The 26,630-nt window shown below is 39.5% G+C and overlaps 2 protein-coding genes across 3 annotated transcripts; both read right to left on the bottom strand.

The window, feature by feature from the left end:
* Positions 1-13,896, bottom strand: LOC136434810 (rab GDP dissociation inhibitor alpha-like). 2 transcript variants are annotated; one of them, XM_066427876.1, is made up of 12 exons: positions 13,581-13,896; positions 10,291-10,398; positions 9,345-9,441; positions 6,575-6,712; positions 5,224-5,422; positions 4,509-4,559; positions 4,114-4,194; positions 3,445-3,547; positions 2,775-2,946; positions 2,190-2,334; positions 1,713-1,767; positions 1-1,198 (listed from the first exon to the last, which is right to left on the bottom strand). In XM_066427876.1, the coding sequence occupies exons 1-12, from the start codon at positions 13,623-13,625 to the stop codon at positions 1,055-1,057; spliced, it is 1,338 nt and encodes a 445-aa protein (XP_066283973.1). In that variant the 5' UTR covers positions 13,626-13,896; the 3' UTR covers positions 1-1,054. The 2 variants fall into 2 exon arrangements, with proteins under 2 accessions (XP_066283973.1, XP_066283974.1); XM_066427877.1 differs by lacking the exon at positions 6,575-6,712 and adding an exon at positions 6,778-6,912 and having other exon boundaries at positions 13,581-13,717.
* An 880-nt stretch (positions 13,897-14,776) lies between these two features.
* On the bottom strand, positions 14,777-26,619 carry LOC136434809 (muskelin-like). Its single transcript, XM_066427875.1, has 22 exons — positions 26,485-26,619; positions 25,875-25,944; positions 25,395-25,537; positions 24,935-25,023; positions 24,691-24,800; positions 24,243-24,380; positions 23,910-23,964; positions 23,704-23,778; positions 23,066-23,131; positions 22,708-22,820; positions 22,179-22,391; positions 21,605-21,826; positions 20,303-20,432; positions 19,704-19,771; positions 19,361-19,440; positions 19,007-19,118; positions 18,505-18,582; positions 18,205-18,266; positions 17,989-18,091; positions 17,467-17,533; positions 17,248-17,288; positions 14,777-17,001 (listed from the first exon to the last, which is right to left on the bottom strand). Exons 1-22 carry the CDS (start codon positions 26,568-26,570, stop codon positions 16,921-16,923), a joined length of 2,202 nt encoding a protein of 733 aa, XP_066283972.1. The 5' UTR covers positions 26,571-26,619; the 3' UTR covers positions 14,777-16,920.
* Between the last annotated feature and the right edge of the window lie 11 nt (positions 26,620-26,630).

Below are 26,630 nucleotides of genomic sequence, written 5' to 3'. Positions count from 1 at the left end.
TCCCATGTGCTCTGTCATTTATTAAGACATGAAAGCCGTTACGCAGTTCTGGGGACATTAGCAAAGGGTTCCCCAGGACATCACACATTTTTATAGAATCGACCACAGACAAGAGGGGAAAGACCACAAATTCATAACAAGTGAAAGCTTTTGTCAATAGTTGGAACTACTGTGTAATTTGTGTACCTGACATGTAGCCAGCGAACACACTAGATGACACTGGAAATAGCTCTTACATAATACGTCCAAACAGGTCTTCATTTGCACCACAAAGATATTAGGTCTCATTATGTACAATAACACAAATATTTCAGCTTTGGTGCCTTATCAATAATTTGAACAAAGCATGTCGGCTCAGCGAGCAAAATACATCTACGGTTACAACTCCTACGATTAGTGAGCAGGAGTAGGTAGGCTAGGGTAGAATTACTCTTCTTGCTTGATCCCTTCTTATAATGATTTAGCTTAATTACAGTTGGTAGAATAGAGCTACCACGTACTCACGACTAGTGTTACTGGTAGGTAGGTAGGCAGACATTTGTCAGTTCGCTATCTATAAACCATGGCATGAAAAGAGCACGGAATCGTTAGAGCTACACAATTAGGCTTTACACACTTTCTCTCGATTTATGGAACGGACGTTTTTCATCGACGAGGCAATTTATTAGTTTTTTTTTTTTTGCAGAGTTTGTGTGACACATCATACCTCATGGATACACGTATGCCACAGACGGCACTCAAGTATTTTCACAATTCTCGCGGACTACGTACGGCGGCCTTGGGGCCGAGCTTGGCTTGGCGATACCTATCAATATCAATCAATAATGCTAACTCGTCTGCCTAGAAAGGAGTCGCAAATTGCCTATCTGCGTCCTGTAGCATCTCCCTCTGGCGTTATCAATTTCTATCACTGGACATTTGTGTTTTAAGGACAGCAAGAGGACTAAAAACCACACTCATCATGTCTTGATTCCTCTAAGGTAACTGGAAGTGCTATGGTTTTTTGGGAGCTGAATGAATGTGCTGGTGTATGCTGGAATCGCCTGCTTGGTCGCTATTCGTCTACTACGGTCTGGATCTGGTCCGCCACTTTCGTGAAGTCGAACTCCTCGCCGTAGTACCGTTTGTAAATGTCCAGGATGTCCAGACAGGTCGTCTCGAAGTGAGTCGTGGCGTCGTAGGACGTGGAGACAAACAGCTGCGGAACGACAGACACATTTGTTTAGGGAGGAAAATCACAATAATGATAAACTATGATCTTTGAATACCTCATCTCATCCTTTTGTACATGTGTAACTATTTGACTGTTGGGGTACCACAGAAGATCTGACAAACAGTTTTCTCCACCCTTCTGGGTTTTCTGTTCTTTTTAATAATGTTTCACTTAGTGTCATGCCTGTCCATTTTCTGATGTTATCCTCCCATCTATTGCATTGCCAACCGCTCTTTCTTCTTCCCTGGACGGTTCCTTGCATGATAGTTTTGGCCAGTCCCAATGACTGTGACACATGGCCATTCCACATTTCAGTTTTCTTTTCTTTACTGTGGTGTGTACTTTTACTGTGGCATGTACTTTGTATATCATAATGAAATTTGCTTTCAAAGCTGTTGGCATGCTACACCTTCAAGACCTGAAGGTACCAAGATAAGTACCAGGTAACTAGTGACTTGATACGTAACAAATTCAAATAACAAGGAACATGAAAACCTACCTTGCTGTTTGTGCCATCATCTATTGGTTCAAACAGATCGCTCACACTCACGAACCTGAGGAGAGGAAATGGACATATAGTCAGGTTAATACGATCTATCTAACATAAAGCTGTTCTAATTGACTTTTTGTAACAAGTTTTCCATTTTCACGACGGACCCGACAAAAAACAGCCGACCCTAGCCTTTTATGGGGTCAAACATTGGCAAGGGACATGAAATTTCGAAGTGATGAAGTTCACAACAGAATTTCAAGTTGTCTTGGAAATGTCTCTGTTCAGTTTATTAACATACATAATGCAGTTATACATCAGTATACTGTTTTTGTTGGATCACTTTGACCACATTTTTTTAAAAATCTTTAAAAAAGAGAATCTATACCTACCAACCCTATATTTTTCAGGACTGTAATCGAAAAAAAATATTACTTTTCCTAAGCCTAAGTAAGAGAAGTTTTAAAAAAAAAAAAGGAATCTTACTTTTGATCAATCGGGCCGAGGAGGTCCAGCGCTGGCTTGAGCTCAGCTTCAGGGTTGTCTGTCTCCACTGTTGTGCTGCAGATGGCCAGGAACTTGCCTTTGATGGCCACGTTGTGGGCATAGGAGACGCAGCAGACATAGATGTCTGCAAAGGACCGGGGAAAATACTGGTTAGATACTCTCTGTTTTAGAGAGCTTTGCACATAGATCGTTTTATGGATATAGATCACTGAATTATGGTTGACACAGGGGCGCAAGTGACACATAACCAAAAAAAACAAGAGTGCATACTCCTACTGTTTTCGAGAAGTGTTTTTTTTAAATTCTATAATGTGCTCAAGGTGTGCCTCTCCTCGAACACGGTACCTCCGGCTTTACGTCCCATCCAAGAGGACATCCCTAACTGAAGCTAGGTGCCAATTTTCATCCGATAAGAGTGAGGAAACAAGTGTTAAGTGCCTTTCACAAGGGCGTGACATTGGGACCTGCTAGGGATTCGAACCCAGAACCTTTAGGTTCTAAGTCAACAAGCCTAACCACAAGACCACTTTGCCACCAATGAATATTTATATATTCAGTACTTACCAGACTTTCTGTCGACCTGGTTCTGAGGGATGATGAGCTGGCAGGAGAGGGAGTCTTTGGTGTTGGGGACGGGGTGAGACAGGATACAGATGCAGCGCACCACCTGGGCCACCTTCTTCACTTTGTCAGTAGCGTAGCTCGGGTCGCACACCACAGCAGAGCACTTAGCAACCTGCACACAACACATACATCATTCCGGTTACTGTAAATCAACTTTAAGTGAAAGTGATCTGGACTTAACGGCGGGTGGCATGTCGGGATTCTAATCCAGGAACTCTGGGTTCTGGGCCCAACACCCTACCGTCACCGACGCCCTAGAATTAAAATAAAAAGTGATACCCATCCAGTTTGGCTCACTGAAGAGCTACTCTTCCACTGGTCGCGACAGAGAAGACAGAGGCTATGTACAGTGTTTACAGGTCCATTGAGCCGGGGATATTCCCCTAGCTCTTTTCGACAAGCTTAACGTCCTGTCCTAAGGAATGCCACCCTTTCCAGTAACATGCATGTCGGGTGAGTGACAAGTGGGATTCAAACTCACAGCTTCTTGGTCCAGAGGCAGGGCCACAAACCACTGGACTACGCTACAGTTAAGTTTGCAGGGGTTCCATACCTAAAGATTAAGGAACCTGAAGACTAGAGAAAGTAAATGAAGAGAGAGTATCCTTACCTCACCGTCAGACTCCACACCGATCACCTTCCCTTCTTCGTCGTACTGTATATTACACCCTGCCTTGTCCAGCATGTAGGTCCCACCATAGATTGCACTCAACCTGCAACAGGCAGATCCGTGAATAGTTTCATCAGGTTGGTAAGTCACCGGATAACTAAGTTCACAACCAAGTGTTTTATTCAGGCCAATGTTTTGGTAACCATCTGTCACCTTCATCAGGGTGATTTCGACTGGTTGTATTTTGCAGCGAGGTGTTGCTACTAGCAGATGCTGTCACAAATGTATTTACACATAACATACATAGGCAGTTCATGCGGTGCTGACAATACAATGACAGAAAAATCTGGATCTTAATTTAATCTAAATTGATAGTTTCAGATCAGTATCATGAAGTGAATGTTTGATAGTACAAGTAGTCAGTGTTTTGCAGTCAGGCCTCTAGTCTGCTCTTGGCCTCGTGCTTAATTTTTACTTTTGAAGTGTTTGAGAACCAAGGGGAGAAACATGCATGGTCTTAAAACAAATCCCTGAAAATACTGAGCATACTAATAATTTCTTAACATTCAGCAAACTGGAGTAGCCATTTGGCACCCAATTTTCTGTTGGTTACAGAGTTAGGTATTGTTACCGGCATTAAAGATATAGCAAGAATGAGAAGTAGTTTACCTGGCAAAGCCCTGAGGCAGCTCTCCAAGTCCATACAGAGGGTACAGGTATGGAGTCTTGCCATAGCGAGCAAGGGACTCACTGCAAAACATTACAACAAGATAATTAGCACTCTTTGATGCACGCTCCATTGCAACAGCAGCTCCCAATGAAATATATCAGGACGTACAACTCTCAATAGATACTGTTTGCAAACGATTTCAATTCTTATTTTGGCACCTAACAAGTGGTTGCAGTCAGTGTAGGAAACCAAATTATGCATTCACTTATCATTGTAGCAGGTTAGGTGAAGGTAGACATCAGAAATCAGAAAAACCCACACAGCTCCAATTTCACCTGCATTAACAGATGGTATCTCGAGACCTGAATGTTAAAGAGCTGCAATGAGATCTCACCTGTAGAGCTTAATCCTCCGGATAGTATCAACGCAAGTCTGCTGCTTGTAACTGTGGGAACACAAGAGGCAGAGGCATGAGGGTTGGTATACAATATCATTCAATTATACAGTGTTTAGTTGATTGCTTTATCAAATGGCTAAAACATCTTTGAACTTCTAAACTGTGAAAAGGCTTTAACTACAGAAAGTTACGCCTCCATTCAAAGACTTATGTTTTACAGTCAAAGGTTTGGGTAAGTCCTGTAAAAAGTGTTGAATATTGCAGTTTACAGATCTTTTTTTCATAATGAACTCTCTACCAAACACAGTAGACCTGTGTCCTAAAACAATTTTCAGGTACAGATACAGCGATTACGGTACAGGTCCTGACCTGGACCTAAATAAGTTTGGTCAATTACATGTCTGTAACTGTACGTTATACATGTAGCCAACTGTCTTTCTTGGTGGTAAATTGACATCTTTGCATGATGATTAAAAATGCTAATCTAAAAAAGAAGTATTTACAAGTTTTCTTAAATTTCAAATGCAAGATTTTCTCATCTCTGACAAGGGGGTTTATCTATCTTTAGTCTAAAATATGGTGTCCACTCATTTTATGTTGTTCAGGTACAGGTACACTTGATGTTTAGGTCCAGACCTGTACGTTAACAACTTTGCAGGTACAGGTACAGTGTTTAGGTACACAGCCCTTCTCTCAAGCTAAGTTTCCCTACTTGTCATCCCTCCACAGGGCCAGGGCATGGCCGGTAAAGTCGGCTGTGTTCTTGTCCAGGCCGAAGTGCGCGTACACCTCCTGCATGGTGGCTTTTTTTATGTCGATTTCCCCATAGGTCTTTGGGTCGCTCTCATCAACGTCGTTGACCCACATCAGGAACTTGCGGTAACGGCGCTTCTCGAACATCCCCATCAAACCTGCCGAACAGACAAGGGGAGAGAAATCACTACCCATGAAGTCAGCAGGTCCAGCTAGCAGTTTGTACATGTAGATTTGCAGATTTTGTTAGTCTCAATGATCATCTGTCAGAAATCTAAGAAACTATGGTTGTTACTACCCATGCAGTCATCAGTTCTACCAAGCAGAACGTAGCTTTGCAGATTTTGTTAGTCTCAATGATCATCTGTTAGAAATCTAAGAAACTATGGTTGTTACTACCCACGCAGTCATCAGTTCTACCAAGCAGAACATAGCTTTGCAGATTTTGTTAGTCTTATCATCTGTCAGAAATCTAAGAAACTATTGTCCTTGACATTTAAGAGTAAGATCTCATCACACTGATTAGATGTAGCTCAAAATGTGCACTTGTATAAAACTATAGTAAAGTCTCCAATCTCATGAGCATAAAGTCCTAACAGTTTGAACAGCCTACTTAAAGTGTTATGGATTTAAAGCAAACGTGAGGTTCTTGTCGATGACAATATCATGCAAAAACTATGCTAATTACCGGTAGACTTAACAGTGTTTGAATTTGTGTGACTATGACATAAGTATTGTAACAGTACCATGTCATGTTATGTATATGTCTAATGCATTCATGTTTTGAACATTGAGACTTCCTTTATTTCTTGTAAGTGTAATTATAGAACTAACAAATTTATACAATCATCCACTTCAAACCACATGACAAACTCACATCTACGGGGAGGCTTATGGGGTAAATACGCGCACTTATAATATAAGATGTGCAAAAACAGCTCCACACACCACATATGAACCCATTTTCATAGATTGTTGGTGAGACAAACAAGCAAGAATCACAAAAGCAAACTTTTCAGACTTACACTAAAAAATTAAAGCATTCACCACTAGTACTTTTGTGTCACACTTCTATAATCGAGACACTTCAGCCCATACTGTTTTAATGTTGTTAGTATAAAACATCACAGATGATTTGAATATATAAAACCCTTTCCTACTTTGATCACCACATAACTGTTAAATTTCCACCTGCCCCGAATGAGTTAGAACATGATCACTCCCAACACCAACATCAACGATTCCAAGAGAGATTACAGGGTTCATTCAAGTGAGAACACACCACACCAGAGTTAGTATTTGGGACTCACTTGTTGATAGGGCCTCCTTTTCTGTAACGGGTACCTTGTGAATTTTGCCGCCGGATTTGTACACATAGCTACCTTCACACGACTTGAATTCTAGATATCTGGTCACCCCCGTGTGAATCAACAGCTTTACAAGCATCCCTGGAAAGAACGGTGAGAAAAAAGAAAAATATTGTACATCACGGAAGACGGATCGAAACACTTACTGGATGCCAGGGCTTCCTGCTCTGTGGCAGGGACCTTAAAGATTTTGCCATCTTGATACACATAGCTGCCCTCTACGGACTTGAATTCCAGGTAGCGGGTGACGCCCGTGTGGATTAGGAGCTTGACAAGCATGCCTGAAGGTACAATGCCAGTTGGACAGATGACAGAAATGGGGAGGTGAGGACAGGAAGAGAGACATGGGTTAGTAGAAGTTCAGGTAGGAGATACATGTACGTGACTGTCAGCCAGGGCTGTCTCCAGCTTTTGATTTTCTTTCCGTCCCACTCATTGTTTGGGAGTCCATGTTGTTGATTTTTGTTGTTAAATCTGTAATTTTAAGCTTACGAAAATACCTTTTTTGTCAGTAACATTTTTTGAACAGTTGAGGCGAAATTTCCATCCAAGGACGGAGGGACGAGTCCTGGAGACAGACCTGGATTAAATGTCAATCAATTTTCTGCTCAATCTTTTTCATGCTGGCTTTTTTAATAGATTTTCATCAGTTTCATGTCATGGATTTTAATTTTTTTTTGTACAAACAGGGTGAAATTTTTGTTTATCCCAATATTGAATACTAGGCAATAAGCAAATGCCCGTCCCGGGAAGGAGGGATGGGTCCTGGAGACAGCCCTGCTGTCGGCCTTTTCTTGGTGACTGTGGAGTCCGTGAGGAATCAACAACCAAATCATTTCTTACAATCCACAAGTTTTAATTTAAAGATTGATTATTGCAACTTTCTCATTCTGACTGTGGGTGAGACAAGAGGGAGAGTAATAATGGTGAACATGTATGTCTCCAGGTTTGGACAGTTACTCAGTCAACCTTTGAGGTATGGGGATGATGTCTGATATGATTGGTTCTATGGAAACGTCTTAGGGAAAGTATGGGCCACCTTTGTAAATTTTCTGGTAATAAAAAGTTTGAATTGATGGAAATGGCACATGTATTCATTTCAGCAGGCACATGTAGTCCGTGGGACAACCTGCTGTTCAAATGTATATTCTGATATAAAAAAGATCATAATATAGAATGATTTGTTATTGATAAGATCAATCAGAATTTGTACATGTGTATCACAAAGGAAAGGTGTATGATGATGCAATCAGTCCGTGAGAAAGGGTTCTCTTGTTTTTCAAAATTTCTTTTCTATTTACTTTTGGAAAGAGACAAGGGCAAGATGGCCCTGCACTCAAGTTGATAACTTATCTTAAGAGTACCACATACAAAGAACAATAAGCTTGATAGGATAAAGGTAGTCACAGAGCCTTTTTGAGGCCATATGAGCAGTGAGCAGCCTTTTACCTCCCCAACTTTAAGTCAGGTACCAATTTGGAAACCTGGGCAAAGTGAGGAAAGTCATGTAAAGTGCATTTCCCAAGGGCACAAGGCCGGGGCTCATGTCAGGGTTTGGGGCAAAATATCCTACCCGTTATGCCAACACGGCGCCACAATCTCTCGGGTTGACTGAATAGCTTTTACGGTGACATGGAATGGAACACCAAAGTACAGGTACATGTACAACATAGGTAGTCATGTTGTGATAACAGGAACATGGAATGTTTCAATTGCTTCCCAGACTGGCTATGCGGATATTGAAAAACATGATTCTTGTTCAGAATTGTTCATTTCTAAGCAGTTTTCGATTCTTTTTATTATCAAAAACAGACCGTTTTCATGTGTCTTGGAGGGCAACCACAGAAATCAAGTCAATATCACTATCTGAAAATAACTTGTTCATAAACAACTGTTGTCTCTCCCATAAAAACATTTCAACAACATAAACACCAATTGTCTTAACAGTAACAATTTAAAGGCTGAATAGAAACCAAAATTTGTAGTTACAGCTGATGTACAGCTTACAAATGTACTGTACTGAACTGTCTACATCGGACAAGTTTTTCATGATATACACAATATGGTACATTGTCACCACTTGTCACAAACCTTGTGGTGAAACAAAATAGTTTGATGCATTCAAATATACAATCATAACATCTGGACTCAAAACAAACACAATAGATTATCATTAATCAATCATATCCATATGCATCTTTTGCCTTCATTCTTTATTAATTTATAAATCTAAACCAATAATTCTTTGTATACAATGTCTAATCATAAAAGAAAAAGAAAGAAAGAAAAAATCTTAATATATCATGAAATATCTACCTTTTAATTTCAAGAAAGTCATACAAAATGAGCTTGATCAAAACCTTGTGTACATGTATTAGGGCTGTCTCCAGAACTCATACTCCTTCCTGGGATGGAAACTTGCGTGTTGATGCAGACAAAAATTTCCCCCCATTCATCCAAACGATCTGAACTTCATGACATCAAATTGGTGAAAATGTAGTTTCGCAATCTTAAAATTACAGATATAGCAACAAAAATTAACAACATGGCTCCCAAACAAGAAGTGGGGTAGAAAAAAATTCAAAGTGGGAGACAGCCCGGACACAAAATATTTCACAACATCAAGTAGAAAAGATGATACACAATTGAAAAATGAAGGAACTACAAATGGACTAAGACACGGTGTTCTGCTATAGTTACAGTTGCACTTTACCGTTGGCCATGAGGAACTTTGGGATGAGATCCACATTCCAGTCCCTGCCACGCCCCATGGTCTCAGGTGGGCTTCCCAGCCCAAACTTCTCATACAGCTGGGGGGGAGGAACAAGTGACGACAATAAATGTAGAGGGCTCGGACGAATTTAGACTTGCTGTTACGGTATGCAGGCCCAAAAGTGCAATCAGTAGATTATATGGAGAAGAGATGTATTTGCTAGCAAATATCCACCTCACTTATCGTTTTCTTTTTCTAATTTGTGGATATACATGGACTTTCAAATTTTTTTTCATCAATATTTCCAAACCACTCTTGACATGATGTTTAATTTAGCAAGCCAGCATTCATTCATCATTTAGACAATGCATTATTGTCTCTTTTCCTTCATATCTTCATAATATCGAAAACTTTGAACTTTGTACGAGTATCTAACTTTTCTAAGTGTAACGGACAAGTTTATATTTTTGCTGTGATTAGACAAACCATGTATAAGAAACATTATATGTTCCCACATATGCACATGTATAAAGAAGCGAGAAGTTGACACTACTCGCCACAACACTTTTGTCCATTATGTAACATATGATTACCTCTCGTATTGTTGTCTACTTTCCTGCATATGTATGTTATACGTGTTATACAATAGACGATCTGTAACTAGCCCATGGAGGCATGAATGTTACAATAACAATTCATTCATTCATAATGCATCATCATAGGATTACTGCAAGTTAATGTCCGAACCACTGACAGCATAGATGTGCACGATGAAAATACTTCCAAAAATGGAGATGAATATAATAACAATATGGAACTTGCCATTTCCCCCATGATCATTAAAAACCATACCAAAACCCCAGTCAGTACAGTTCTATCTTTTTACTGCTGGACCAATATTATTCTCAATAAATCAATTATCTATCTATCAGATATTGATCCTCACCTCTTCCAGTGGAGTAATGGATGCACTCTCCCCGCCATAGTACTTGTTTCTGTCCATATGCAGGACCTTCTTCCCGCTCACAGACAGCAGGCCACTCAGGATACATTCCTGTGCACACATATGTTCATTGTCACTGTCAGTGTGTCCTTAGCCATGACTGTGTGTCAGACAGTGAGTCTAGTACAAAAGAATTCTGGACCAGACCACTACTAGTGTTTTGCAATGGCATCTGTCATTTATTCCTTCATTTGAATAATGCAAGACAAAATGAATGACCCTTCCATCATCTTGACAGGCAAATGTCTGATGTGACATAGGATCCAAACTAGGTCAAATCACACCAGGAGGTGGGCACTGTTTGCTGAGAGACTAGCCTTTATTACACAATCTATCACCGCCAGGGGCTGATTGGAACTCCTCCCATTCTAGGAGCCTGACCAGTGGAGGGATGTGCTAGAAGCATAATTTAGTCAGGCGAGATGACATGACGAACAGAAATACTGGGTAAAGCCCTGGGCAAAGCCCTGCACCAGACACATACTGTTAGCTACAGGCCAGGGTTGAACGTTCTACTTCCAGCCAGCTCTAAATGTTTTTCCATCATCTGAGTAATCCCATGCTTACATTCTGGCTTAATTTCATCTGATGCCAATCTTACATATACGGTAATAGCAGTTTTGTTCAGCAAATGACTGACAGACACTGGCTAGAACCTTGCTTCAGACAGCTGTATCTTACTAGCTGCTTTTGTATACTGACATTTACTCATTACTACTGGCATTTCTCAACCTTAAATGTTCAATCCAACTGTTGCCTCCATCTGTTTTAACATTTTTTAAATTAAGCGCTGTGGGACAAGCACCATGGCTAGACAAATTCCAAAAGGCATATATATCACTGTGAGAGCTTGTATCTGTGTCAGACTGTCAGTATTCCAAAGATGTACTATGCTAATAAGCAGATACAACAGAGCTGCTTATCGATGTGACATGATTAATGTTCAAGAATCTAACTCTGACATAAGACTGGAACAGCAGAAAAGCTTACTGTCTTTATTATGTTTATCAATGACATTTCTAAGACTAACACACCAGGGGAAAATAGAGTTTGTTGTCATATGTCGACCAATAACGAAAACATGTTTCTTAAGGTCGCTCTTATGGTTGCTTACATGAAATATAAGAAAATATCCATCAAGTATCATTATGTATTGCTCCTATAGCTCCTATAGTACATGGAACAGCAATGTGTAAAACAGGATTTTGAAAAATGGTGCCTCTGAGTCTGACATAAAAAGTAGTCCTCACAAGGCTTTAAAAGAGCATCAGGGTTGACCTGTAAAAACACTACAAATGGTACAATCCTTGATAATTTTTTCAGCATAATACTGGGAGAACAAGTTGAAACACGCTTGTTTCCCTCACAACTTGGTATTCCAACCCAAAGAAAGTGTACTTGAAGTTGTACCCTTAATTTGGAAAAAGGAGACAAAACCACGGCTAACACAACAAAGCAGTCTGAAGCACTTCACCCTTCAAAAACATTCACATGATTTTTTCCCCGAAAAAGCGCTATAACTCTTGATGTCGATGGATTCTCATTGTTCTGGCCAACTTTTGGCTTCCCCCTTGCTAATTGTAATCTCAGTCCAGGACCATATCGGAAAGGGAAAGCCTATTCTTATCTCAGTCAGATGGCACATAATTGTGATCATTACCTGATAGGAAGGAAAAGTCAATGGTGTCACTTTCAATTTTAAGGAGGAGACAGGCAATTATGTCAACCAACATGACACTGCAACTGTGACTGCAAAGTGTAAATGTGCTGTCACTTCCATCCTGTGTGCTGCAAACCTGTTTTGAATTCATTAAGAATCAGCTAATTAACATACATGTCATGCAAATTTTTCACACAAAGAACTGATTCAGACACATTTTTTTCTAAATTATGCAGGAAAATCTGACCCTAAATTTTCTGACATACCAATAAATTATAATCTTTCCATCTTGACTATTGACATAATCCTTCTGATAAACTATCTTGGTTTGTTCTGCCACTATTACAAATGAATCTGGACACAAAGAAACAACCTGATTTGATCTTTTCATGCATATCATGTCTTTTGTCTAAGACTGTCATGTTTTAAACAATACATGTATCTTTGTGGCAGCTGAAATTAACACTTTCATGCAGACTCCAGTAAAAAAAACACCATTGTTGTGTGCCATCTGCTTATGTTTTGTTACCCATGGCCATACAAAAGAAAAATGACATCATTGTTCTGAATAGGGTCATAGATGTAACACCAGAGAAAATGTTCATGTATGTAAATGAGATGCATATCTCATGACAACAGGATGCTGGCATATCCTAAAATAGACAAACACACAAAAAAGTCAAAATTTCATGTCTCATTAATAATCATTCATTACTTTATACATGAGGAAATGAAGCAAGTTAAGTTTGGAATGCAAACATCCTATAGTCTTTCATGATCAAAAGTCATATCCAACATGGGTCATGGCTTCTGTCTCATGATAATCCAATAGACCTACATCCGATATCGTACCATGGTTGCCTGTCCAAACAACTGTAAACAAAATATTTGCATGAGAATTGTCCAGAATCATGTGCTATACTGTTGTAGTCACATTTCTTTGTCACCGTGAGATAGGGCTGTATCTGCGAGCGACAAACAGATTATTAAAACTGACAACGTTTCCTGGCAGTATCATGGGACCACACCCCTCTCTCTCCATCCCCGAATCAAGTCACTCACAAAACCCGGTCCCTACTTATGCCTATCATCACTATTGCATCAGCTCAGAGCATTATCTCTTTTTCTTTCCATAACATCAGATCAAAATGAGTATTATTTAGGGCGGAATCTGACGTTAGGACAAAGTGCAATGCCCTACTTTCAACGTGGCACCCGCCAAAGGACATAGTACACTGTTCAGCCGATGTAGGTGCGCCTCGGCATACTGATATTTCTGATACCTGTCTGCCACCTGCTCATCATCATGAAATGCAAAACCTCTCGAAAAATTCCCCACTAAGGACAGCTAGGTTGGTGCATTTGAAACGATCTAGGCTCAAGCTAGCTAGACAGTGTTGTCTAGGAAAGGTGAAGAAGCTAGCACAGTGCCGCAACCCACCTCCCCATGCATCCCACCCCACCTAGCAAAAATGTGGCGGGGCCGATCGGAGCCGGCTTTTTCGGCAACTTTCCCCTGAATTTACCGTCGTAATAAAATCTGTAGATGCAAGAAAATACCATCGATAACTACCTTGAGACCTGTGCCAAGCACAATCACGTCGTAGGTTTCATCCATGCTGAGTTGAAGGCAGAGGAAATACCCAAAAGGAACCAGCCGAAAGCCTGGTCAGTGGAACCCAAGATGGCGGATACCGATTCACTCACTTCTCAAAATTATATCCTTTCACAAAAAAAGGCTCAATATTTAGGGATTTCCTATAGGACACCTCTCTTTATATTGGAGTTGTAAATAAAATATCTACCTATTTGTGAGGATAAGTGATAAAATGAAGACGCTAAACATTCGTGAAAAGGATAAGAACATTTGTGGCGGATGGATATATTCATCAGTGAAAAAGCACCAATTAATGAATTATTCTCGTAATTTGTTGTCCTGCACAAAATGTGGATTGCCCGTGAAGTGCAGAATCCGACAATTTGGATACTCATTTACCCGTCCAACAATAGCAGGAGATAGCAAGGATCATATATACAAAATAGCCGAGAAAATTATATTGTTACTTTTGAGGTTGTCACGTGTAACGTGCAATATGAGGTCATCTGACACATGACGTCACGGCGGGACGTCAGGGTAATCTCCAAGCAGATGTAGGACCTCGGCTTGTTGTAAAAAGGAAACTTACATTTCGGGATCTCTTTTTCGGGCGTTTTCCGGGAACACTAGGATATTATAAGGACAGTTTACTTTTATAACTTTCTATCTTAGGTTTTGACACCAAATAAAAATGAAATAAGCGACTCTGCAGCAATTCTCTTTGGGCAAGATCTCAGAAAGAGGGCCAGACTTTGTCCACTACTTTTGGCACTGTGCCATGGAAAAGAATTCTATAAGAAGAGAGCAGGAAATGTTTTATGCTACCATGGCTTACTAATAACTGCTCATAGGAAAGTCACCCTGGCGGACAAAGAAGTTTTTTTCACGCTTGCTCGTATTGTAGAATGCATGGTGTTTATTGCATACGTGTGCTCAGCACCAAGGACAGGTCTGTTTGTACTTTGTGTGTGAATAATGTGATTGAAAGCTACCCAAAACTTTTGAGATTTTTTTCAAATCCACGTTTACAAAACACATTTCGAAAGGCCTATCATTTTAAATACTAGCAGTAAGACAAAAATGGCAATAAGCACAATATAGTACTGAATGAATCTAACACCAATATATGCCGATCATTCTAAACTATAAAACACAAACCCAACAATGAAGTGTCATATTAGCATGAATTTATTTGACAAAGTACGAATTGCCCAATCTTCTTTTCAAAAGAGCTGCCCCAATGACACCTTGAAGTATGGCATATGTGATGGCAAACCGTTGACACGTACAGCCTTGAACCTTTCATTAAGAGACAGACTTACAGGCCAAGCTGGTATCAGTACAACACTACTTTTCAAAAAAAAGTTCTAGAATTACACACATAAATGTACAAAATAACAGTAGTCCAGATACTAGACAGCTGTGACGATCAAGCACTGCTTAACTTTTTACATATTTTTAATAGCTTCATGAGTTTTGTCTTCTTGTAGTCTTAAACAAGTGGTCACTTCAGAATAAAATTACCACCTTTAATATTGCAAGTAAATAAAGTAGCCAACGTCATGCAAAAAGGATGTGTCCTAGGCAGACTAGCTCTTTCCTCAAGCTGCATGTCACCTTTAAGCTTCACTATTGTATAATTTTTGTTTTACAAGCACAGTATTCAACATGATTGAAGATACACATCCCATGTCTTAATTCATTCGAAACACAGAAGTACTTTTTTTCTGAATGACGCAACTTACGTTGTTTGATTACTTGATTCCAACAGGGCACACTGGCATCAACCAAGTATATTTCATTTGTTTCTGCTTGATAAACTAAACTGTTACAAGTTTTCTCCCTTCACCACATGCAACTTCTTCTGTTCAACGTATACACAAAACTGTTACATCTTATGTTAACAGCTTAATAATACATGTCCAATGTAGACTTCTTGGACTTTCTGCTTCCCTACCAACAATTCAATGGACAGAAATGGACAGAAAACAACATTAAAATTCGCTGACCAAAAGCATAACAATCTGGTAGAGCAGACCACCTAGCCTTGTCAATGGTGCAAACAATTATGTCCAATACTGGTGTCGCTGCAGATATTTTTGAAATTCAACACTCCTAAAGTACAGCTGTATCACTTCATTTCTGATGATATGAAGTGATTGTAATAACACTTTTCTTGCTGTCTGCAAGCAAATGACCAGATAAGTACCTCTCGGTTCGATTTGTCAGGAGCAAACCACCTCCCTGAGCAAACCAATTCGTTCTTTTGTTAGTTGTGCCTAATAATCTTTGTCAAGTTTGGATACAGATGCTGAAATGATAGATAACATCATCCATCTAACTACTGTACATACCTGATTCTGATGCCACACTGTATACATAATGCACCTTCATGTTTGTTCTTGCCTCTTCTTCTAACACAATGGCTTCATACAGAATATCATTTTAACACATTGTAGTACATACTAAAGTTTTCATCCTATAGCTTCCCAGCTATAACCAATTCTTAAGAATCAAAGATGTCTGACTGAATGACACACCTAGGGATTCCCCACGATTGGAGCAGAATTGTACCATAGTAGCTTCGCAAAACTTCAACAGTACGGAATTGCAAGCAATTTCTGACAAAATTTTCTCGTTTACACATTTTTGATGGCAACACATTGTCTTGTATCTTGTATACACAGTTTATATTGTGGAGCAGCATTTCCAAGTCATGGGATATGACTGACACCAGTTTTTTTTATAAAATCCACATTCAAATTTCTATGCATCAGATATCACTTGAAGAACAAGATCTACTGCAATATGCAGCAGTGGTGAAGTCAACGCTGAGCTTCCGAAAGCCAGGAGGATATTAGTAATCTTCAAAAAGAAAAAGATTAATCTCTTAAATAAGAAAGTGCTATGGCCAGGCTATATAGCTAGCAGGGGGTCAGGGTATCGTCTGGATGCCCTACACTAAGAAAACAAAGAAGTAAGACGCCCCCCATGTACAGGGGGATGCCCTGCTTCCCTGGTAATTTACATGCGTTCTCCCCACACACTGCCGACTGTTGTTTTTTCATCATACCAGGAGCTGGGACAGCAAGTCAAGTCAAAGTCAAAGCCTTTATTTTACTTCGATCATGAAAATTCATTGACATGCAAAGCTACCAGGTAATTGTTAATCTGTAGAGCCCATTGGGTGCTCTGGTTCGGACTGTTCCCCCCATCCCCCAATTTTTCGACCCCCTGTCAACAAATCCTAGCTGAAAGCCTGGCTATGGCACCATCCTATTCAAGCTACTGGCTGATCTTGTCCGGTCTGTGAATGTCAGAAGGTGATCAGGTCCACCAGGTTCCCCTTGGGCTGTGCCATGTGCTCAGGGAAGAATGCAACCAGGGTGTCAAATAGCTGTCAATGAAATATGGGCAAAAATCAATGGAAGCATGGAACAAACAATGACCAATATACACCAGTGTTGCAATTTTCCATGCGAAAGAAAACCTTTGAGTCCTAGGTTTATCTGTATCTCTATATAGTCAGTACAATTGCCCTTTTGTGTAACATACCAGCTTATAAATCAATTTATTCTTACAGAAAAGAAGCACAAAATACAAAACATAATGTGTAAACAAGAAAAACATCAGATGATCTTACCTGTGTTCTGCCAGGAAAATGATCATCCACATCAGTAAGGACTGAAAAAAATGTGTTCGGAAAAATAGAAATAAAGATTTAGGCAAGTTGCATCAATGTTTTCTTTATACAATGTGCATTATACATATACTTGTATAAATATATGGTGAGCTTTGTTACATTAAGGAGTATGACTTGAAAAATTGATGGTCATTGAAAACAACCTGTTCAGGTGCTTACAGTGCATGTTGTATCCATCAGCAATCTCCTCCTTGGACTTGAAAAGTGTCGATGCCAGCTGCTGGAACTAGACAAAAACATTCAAGTTCAACATGCTCATGTTCAAAACAGACATACATTTTTGTAGTGTATAATAGGATGGCACAAAAGAAACAAAGACCAATGTTTTGCAAATTTGATATCAACTGCTGGAACTAAACAAAAGCATGTATAACATGTCATGTTTGAGTACACAAACGCACAACTATTACAAAGGAATTTCAAAATCCTCCTATTCACAGCAAACACATATCTGTACTAAAGGATGGTACAGATCAGGGCTCTTTCTACAGAGGGGACAAGGGTGTTGCACCCCCATGCCCTGACCCCTAACCCTGGGTAGCACATTCTCTAACAATCATAAAATTCTGATTGACCAGGGATGCTACCACTGGTGACATGTGGCCAAAGTCTTCAAGTCTCTCAGAAAGCCCTCACAATTTTTTCCAAGAAAAACCCCAGCAGATTGTCTGATCTCCATACCTCTCTGGTCTCTTCGTCGTCCTCATGGTCCACTATGGAGGCCAGGTCACACTGTAGGAACTGTAGGGCAGCCAGGGGGTCTGCAGCAGCAATCTCCTGGAACCTGGGCAGGAATGTATTATTAGCACAACTCAGGAACCAAGGGTCAACAGATAAATACAATCATTTCAAGCAGCAAAGTCTTATAAATTAACCATTACTGTTGCACATACTTACTTGTGCCTCCGTATAAGGTATCTGCACCTCCGTAGCAGTTGTTCCTTGGATGCCCTACATAGCTGCAGAGGTAATAAAAGCAAATAAGACAAAAATTGAATAAGACAAAATTGACAATATTAGTACTGTGCATTAAGAAACTAAAAAATTTTCATTAGCTAACTTGAAATTCTTTCTTAATCCTGATCATTTGGAACTATGTGTAATATCATTTAATATCTGGTAATAACTGTATATGTCTGAGTGTTTCCAAAATCATGCCCAGTTGCTTGAGTAACTGCTATTTTACACTTTTCCCACCTTTAAAGACCAGAAATCATCCAGCCTCATCTTGGGAGAGTTGGACTTCCCTGGGTTCCCACCAAACAGGTAGTGGACCTGCAAATTACAACCAATGAAGTTTACATAAATATCACACCAAATATTCAGTTCCTTCAGAATCAATATGCAAGAACATTGTCAAGAGGTGAATTTTCAAATACATGTATATTTTTAAATCTTGGAATATGGTACTTGCTAACTTATGACATCTGGCATTTGTAACTTGTTTACATGCTCAATATGGAAATGTTATTTTGAACAGATTATTCACTGAGCAATTTTTCTTCATTTGACACATACTAATAAACCCAACTTTGTGTTTTCTTATAATACTGGAAATGTATCCTAGTTTGTATGACCATTTCTACAGCACAAAAAAGCGACTACTCTGTATCTATATAGACGGTGTAACTGCCCTTCGGCATATCACACCAGCTAGTTGCTAGCTACATGTACTATGAACTGTCTTATCTGTCCTCACCTGGTGGACATGATCATACACCAGCTGATGTGCAAACCTGGGGCATGGTTCAGCTGGGTGGCTCTTCCCCCACTGTTCTTTGTTCAAATGCTCATTCTTATATATACAAGACCTGCCAGGAGAAAATATATGGTGCTTAGACAGAGCTCTAAAGGTCAATTGACCAATTCATGGATTAATAATGCACGAAATAGACTACTAAAATAATGGTTGTGGTCAACTATATAAAATTGGACATGCAAATGTGTAAAAGCTGTAATAGATTGAGGGAAACTTATTACATCTAGACATACATTTAATACAGTATACATTTCATGTATCTAAACATGTAAAAAAGACATTGTCATGGCATACCATTTCTTCTGCTTGATATCGTACACCCAGAAGGAGTTCCGCACATTTTCTTCCCTCTTCTCCTTGTCCTTACTCAGGCCCTATATCAAACAGAACAAAAACTATAAGATCCTGAGAGACTATCAGGAAATGTCAAATTTCCCTATATATAAATAAAAGCTTTCAACAAAAGGAGGAACGGTGAAAAATCTTTGGAAATGTTACAAAGACACATACTGTAGATAACAGATAAAGACATGACAAGACACGATTTTTGATCAATGCTAAATATGTTGAATCATTCACGAGTGTGCCTGAAGACTGCTGATTCTACTGTGATACAGCCTTCACAAGAGACACTTACTGACAGTACATGGATCTCATCCAGCTCAGGGTCGATGGTGGCTCGCTGTGTGAACCCGGCTGCTGGCACTGCAACAAACACACATCAAATAGTGCTTTGTCAGTCATTATGTGACACAAGTACCATTCTAACAGCATATTTTACTTCATTCTGTACAGCCAGACCCCCAATCTCTAAAATATCTATTGTGTGGGGCCATGAAGTCTGCATCCTGTATGGGGTATATATATCTTTCATTGCACAATCTTCCTTTGCAGCTCTATCAATTATCCTCATTTCATTTCATTTCCATTGAAAGCCAAAATTGCAAATACAAGGGTTGATATTTACACACTCTTCATTTACAGCTCTGTCAAATACTCTAAATGCAGAAATGTTTGTGGGGATTTAATTTCACGGTAAGGAGAAAATAGAGTGTTAGCGGTGGTTTTGAGTTCACGCTTGAAACAAAAGTAGCACTACAGTCACACAATGGAATGGCTTTTCGCAGTGGTTTTAAGATCATGTTAAAGAGTTCACATAAAACCACTGCAAGCATTTCTGCATTTATAGTATCCTCAGCTTATTCCCAACAAGACACCGAAGATCAATCTATCTACCTTGCCCTTCTTCCTTCTTGGTACCATCAGAGATGAATTCCACTTCATCTGTGTCCACATTGTAGGTGAAGAAATCATTCAGGTACTCCTTAGATCTTTGACCAGCAAAGATGTACAGCTGTCGACGTTGCTATAAATTAAGAGAAATGCCCCCATTTACTACAACAGTTCAGACAGATTTTTATCACGTTCTACTTTGTATCTGTACATACATTAAGAAATCAGCAATACTGTGTCAATTCCAATGAACATGTACATGTAGTTGATAATGTAATGTACCCTGAAAAGTCAGTCCAAATTAGCCTGCTACATGTACATGTCTGTTATTCTGCCTTACATAGAAAATATGCCAATACATATACAATGTACTTATTGACAATGTCCAAGGACAGCCGTTCACTAAGGGACAGATGGAGTACGTCATCTTCATTCTACTTTCTTGTCCGATCTCAAGAGACAAATGTTTTCAGCACCTTTTATCAAATTTACTCGAACCTTTGTCACGTTAACTTGATTTCTGGCCCCCTGTACCCTGCCTATGACTCCAGGCTTCCAGACAAATTTGGCTGAATTAACATCTCCCTGCTGGCTAAACCTATGTCCAATTTAACTTTAGTACCTAAAGGCTATTTCAGGAGGGAGGAAATTAATAGTACAAAAGGCATGACTCTACAACCTTACATAAAAGAAGGAGTTAAAATATTTCAAATTTGGCTGAATAAATACAGTATCTCCCTGCTGGCTAAACCCATGACCAATATAACTCTAGCGCCTAAAAGCTACTTCAGCAGGGAGGAAATTAATAGTACAAAAGGCATGACTCTACAACCTTACATAAAAAAAGAAGCTAAAATATTTCAAATTTGGCTGAATAAATATCTCCCTGCTCACCGCCTGCTGGCTAAACCCATGTCCAATATAACTCTAGCTCCTAAACAATATTTCAGGAGGGAGGAAATTAATAGTACAAAAAGCATGACTCTTCAACCATATATAAAAAAAGAAGCTGAAATATTTCAATCTCACTCAGTTGAGGGAATGTGAATATTTGTAGGTGTCTGCTGCAGCTATTATGAGCTATGATTTGTGACCATGGTTTTCCTGAATACACCTCTGGGTAACAAAGAACACTATTTATGAAGAGCGTCCATTTACACCCATGGATGGATGGTCTTATGTACACTTGTATGTACATGTATGTGGAAATCTTGTATGTAAAAGATAATCTTATGAATCTATTCTCCCTTTAAACAAACTAAGAGAATCTTCAAGTGTGATATGAGGCTAGGAAACCTAACTTACCGTGTGAAACAGCATGGAGTGGCCGATCCTGCTCCTGATGTCCTGAGGCCCTGCGTTCCCTGAGTCTTCCCTCAGCAGCTTCCACGTGTTGGTGGGGCAGTGGTAGGAGTACAGGCCGCTGAACAGGGGCTCATTGGACGACCTTTCCTCGCCGGAACTACCGCTGGTCAGGACACGACCCCCAAACACGTAGATTGTTTGCTTCTCAACATCCATGCACATCTGGAAGGAAGAGAAATTATTGCTGAGTTTATTCATATTATAAAGTTGCTCTACAAGAAAGCCCAAGACCCCACACTTACCGAAATAACTTTCGTGTTCAAATGACTGCTCCTATTTTCACATTCATGTACACTACAAACCATTAACTGTAGTTCTTTTCCTAGCTAGAGCATTATTGAGAAGAGTAGGGGTGACCCAGTGTGCTTGGCTTGAGACATGAGCTGCAGCTAAGCTAAAATTGCACTACATGTATTATGATTACCAGCTACTTGAAAAATAATCAGGCTTCACCTTATATGTATCTTTTAGCATTGCATATTTCAGCCGTCGTGAGTGAAAAAAAGCTGCATACCTGGTGGTCAAAGATGAGTTTGGGCCCTCCCTCCTCAGCTGTGTTCTGACTGATCAACGTCCATTTGTTGTTATCGATATCGTACACGTAGAAGTCACTCTTCAGGGTCTCCGAGGTACGGAGGGAGGAGTCCAGATATCTGCCCAGCAGGTAGATCTGCCGACGCTCGCTGTCTATACACATCTTATGGCAGGAACGTGCACTGGGGCCATCCTGTAAGCAAAAGGAAAGGTGTAACATAAACATGTTTTATCTGAATAATGTTACATCACAAAAGTGGTGGATTGTTCATTCCTTGACAAAGACTTTGAAGTTTAAAAATTATCTAACTAAATCCAATTTTTGTATTAGAAATTGCAGTTCAAGTTTGCTTTAGAAAGGTGTAACAGAACTAAAGAGAATCTATCGGTTTGTACTTTTTAAAAAGGGACCTGTGCAGTTCACAACACATAACAAAATCTAGGACAAAAATGGAAGCTTGAAAGATCAAAGTTCATGTTCTGTACTAGTATGATCTGCAAAAACTTACATCTTTTTCTGTATCTTTGGATAGACAGGTCCAGCGTGAGGCAGGTACACTGTACTCCCACAGATTGGACAGGTCCTGGGAACCGTCCCAGCCGCCAAACAGGTAGATGGTTTCTGCAGGAAAATAACAGCAAGTCATTAAATCTTTCACAGTTAAGTCTTCACTGCTCATTTTTCTACAAACTGTTGGATGAAAATGCTGATGTACAACTGATATGACAATGATGGCATCAACAATGTGAAATGATAGCAGGAAAAAGGCTACAATCTTTCAATAGTAAATCGTATACATGTAGATGGTCACAAATCAAAGAAAATTTGTTTGTGAAAGAACATACGTTAGCAGGAAAGTGCTATACCTGTGTTGGCATCGATGACCATCTGATGACCACCTCTCATACCTGGCCTGTCTTCTTCTGATGAACCTACAGCAAACAATGTCACAAAGTTCACCCACATTGAATTTCCTGTAGGCTGATAAGGCTGACACATGTGTAACAGAGCCTCTCCCACTTAAATTTGAGGTAATGTATGCTTTTCCAACTAAAAAATAATTGTAAATCAATTCTGTCTTCAAGAATATGCATAGTACACCATAATGTATATTAATAAATCATAGAAAAGGTACATTTGTAGGGCTTTTCGTCTTTCTCTGCTTCAAAAAAAAAGAAGTCAAACCCAAGTTGTCTACACATTGTCAACACTAGTATAGTTTGAGTAGTCTCTTGATACAACAATGTCACCATTGTCCATCGTCACATGTATGTCTCCTAAGCTTCTACCATGTACTTGCAGTCCTTGCAATAAGCCTTCAGGCATGAACTTACAAATACAGTAAATCTTCTTAATTGGTAAATACAATAAATACAGAGCTTTAATAGTTTAAAAATGGCATCATATTGATCTGAAAAAGCCTACACACTTAAAGATTTATTATCATCAAGTGCAAACGTACATGAGCAGGGGAAAAAACAGCCTAATCTAACATCATACTGACCATTGCAGACAGGCTCTATCAGAGCCCACTTGGGCCTGTACTCCTGCTGACTGATGAACTCATTGAACAGTCCATCTGTGGAGAAAAATAATGTTACACAGATGTTAAAACAGTCAAGGTTAAAAAGAAATTAGACAGTTTCTCTTCTTCAAAGAGTAAATAAAATCAACAACTGACCATGAGATTATCTGCTGATCTGCACTCACCATGTACGGCTCTTTCAACAAGGGCTTCACAGGCATCAAAGTCACCTTGAACAACCTGATAACAGAGATACGCAATGTAGTTTATTTGCTGCACATATCTATTGATAGAAAACATCAAAAGTTTGAGTCTACCAAATTAACAAAAGCTTGCTAACTATAGAGAAATAATGAAATGATGGCCAAGATCTCAACATTATGATTTTTCTTTCAATCAAAAGTTCGTCAAGCTGAGCAAGGGCATTACTGTGGTCTATATCATGTATCAGAAGGTACAATTCAGCTCTTGGCTGCATGTCTTTTATCAATAAACCATCTGATTGAATGACTAATTACCAAGTGATTATGCAGCTCAGTAAGGATTGGATGCTCTAAGGCAACTTTGGTTTTCTTCTGCAGGGACTCGAAAGCCTCGTCATAGTTGTGTTGTCGGAAGTGCTTCAGACAGAGTCGTATCGCCTGCTGCTCTCGGTACTGTCAAAAACATAAAAGAATATGAATAAGTCCAAAATATTGCAGCTACACTGGAGGGCAACTTGTAAATGCAACTGTTTAGCCCTCCCTTTCACATTGTGATAAATCCAAATAAACAAATATATGTAAAGCTTAAGTTATCTTAAATTCTGCCTTTTGTATCCATGTAAACTTGTACAGTTAGTGAATCCATAGAAGTTCTCACATCTCTGTCTGCATCAATATTGCATATCAGGTATAACTGCCCTTTGGTGTAACACACCACCACACCAATAGTGCAGAATATTTTGGTGAAAGCAGAAGAACTTACCGAGTTGTACCACTGTAGACATGGCTGCACCAGTTCAGGAGCATCATCCCCACTCAGTTCCACATACCACACACTGAAGTTAAAGCTGGGGCCCCACGACATAATGGGGACTATGGACAGGACAAAAAATCAATCATTACATAAAAGGAATGCAATTATCATGTAGATAAAAATATAATGTGATGAGTGACAGAAATAAAACACATGACAATTTACGAGACATGTTTAGATTGAAGACACTTACCTATTTTGATATATCTGCATGGAAAGAGCTGTCCTTCTATCTTACTCTTCAGGTCAAATGCTTCCTTGTTGTGATCATTCTTCAAGCCACTATAATAAGTATAAAATTAAATGCACAGGACATGAAGGCATATACCATAGAACCAGCACTTCCAGAGTTACAGTGACAGATAGTTGGCAGTTGGCACTATACTTAAAATGTCAATCCTTGTTGGTGACTGGTGACCCATTTATTTGCAAATTAAGCTCATTTTACATATTCAACTAGCCAATTACCTTAAAATTTATCTCATATGATATTTCCTTAGTGGGATCTTAAACTTTGGTTGAAGACTTGAAGTATCAACATCATTTCAATGTAAAGACATTACAATGTTGTAAATACATAGGAGCTTAACAATGTACAGCCAAAAAGAGTAAGATTATCTAGTTGTTTCCAAAATTCTGTCAGCTATAATTACCTTTGTAAGAGCTCTATCATGTTGTCATCGTTCAGGCCGCCATACACCTTGAACTTCTTCAGGTTACATACATGTGTTTTCTCATACTTCCCAAACGTAATACTGTACACAATCGAAGGTCTCTCCAACTTCAGGGTCAGAAACTGCAAAGTAGAACAACCAGATGTCAAGCATATAAGTTAGCAGTAGTTTGAACAAGGCAACAAAGAACAAGAGCAAATTTGGTGTGTGTAACTGTAAGGACCGAGGACATGCCATGTGATACCATATGAACATGAGACTCATTGAAACATGAGTGGCGCCAAAACGTTCTCATTGACATGGTTGGCATGAACATCACGTACATGTACACAGATTGTTCAACTGTGTAGTACTATTATTGATTTGGTTAGTACAGCAAATGGCTGTCATCTGAAAGTAAATACAAAAGTACTACGTAACTGTAACACATAAGTCACAAAAAGAATAGATGGCACGTACCTGTGGTGGGTAGTTGCTATCTGAAGACCATCTCGAAGACTGGTCATTTGGCTTGTCAACAAGGATGTTGCTAGAGATAGAAGACAACATACAGGTCCAAATCAAAGATTCAAAGACTAAGGACAACAGAAGTTGTGATCCTTGTTTGCTACATCTCGGTGCCTTCAGCTATGGAATGCCACAGATTTCGTAAAATCTACTGAAGTTTATGGTTTTGGCAGAGTATCAAGCTCCTTAAACATGATGACAAGTTATTCGATACCAAATATAGGCGATCAGTCTGATATGACGTGATGAGTTAGTTTTGGTTTCGGTCATAGTTGGGACAGTCTCTGGTACTATTTGATCAACACAAACGCTCTATACCTTACATCTGTTATTTTGTAAGTATCTAATCAATCTAAAACTAAAATTTAATCTGGGACGAGCAAAACAAATAATGTAATGGCGCAATCAATTTAGGCCAACTGTCAAACTTGAGATCTCGATAAGAAGATACACCATATTTTCATCCCAAACAACTCGGAAATGCACGGGTACGAAACATCAACACTTTGATAACAGGCTGCCAACGGAAGCCCGTGAACTCGAGGAAGCAAACCCTACTCACTCGGGTACGTAGTTTGCGGAGAAACTTGACCATCTGTGGATCGCGTAGTTGAGTTTTTTCTGCAAAACTACTTCACTGGTCGCCATCTTGCTTTTCCCGCCATCACGTGACTTCAAAATTCCAGTCGCGCATGCGCACTGCTCCAC

Source organism: Branchiostoma lanceolatum, chromosome 5, assembly GCF_035083965.1.
Source record: "Branchiostoma lanceolatum isolate klBraLanc5 chromosome 5, klBraLanc5.hap2, whole genome shotgun sequence".
NCBI classification, from domain to species: domain Eukaryota; kingdom Metazoa; phylum Chordata; class Leptocardii; order Amphioxiformes; family Branchiostomatidae; genus Branchiostoma; species Branchiostoma lanceolatum.
This window is presented reverse-complemented; position numbering and strand designations above follow the sequence as displayed.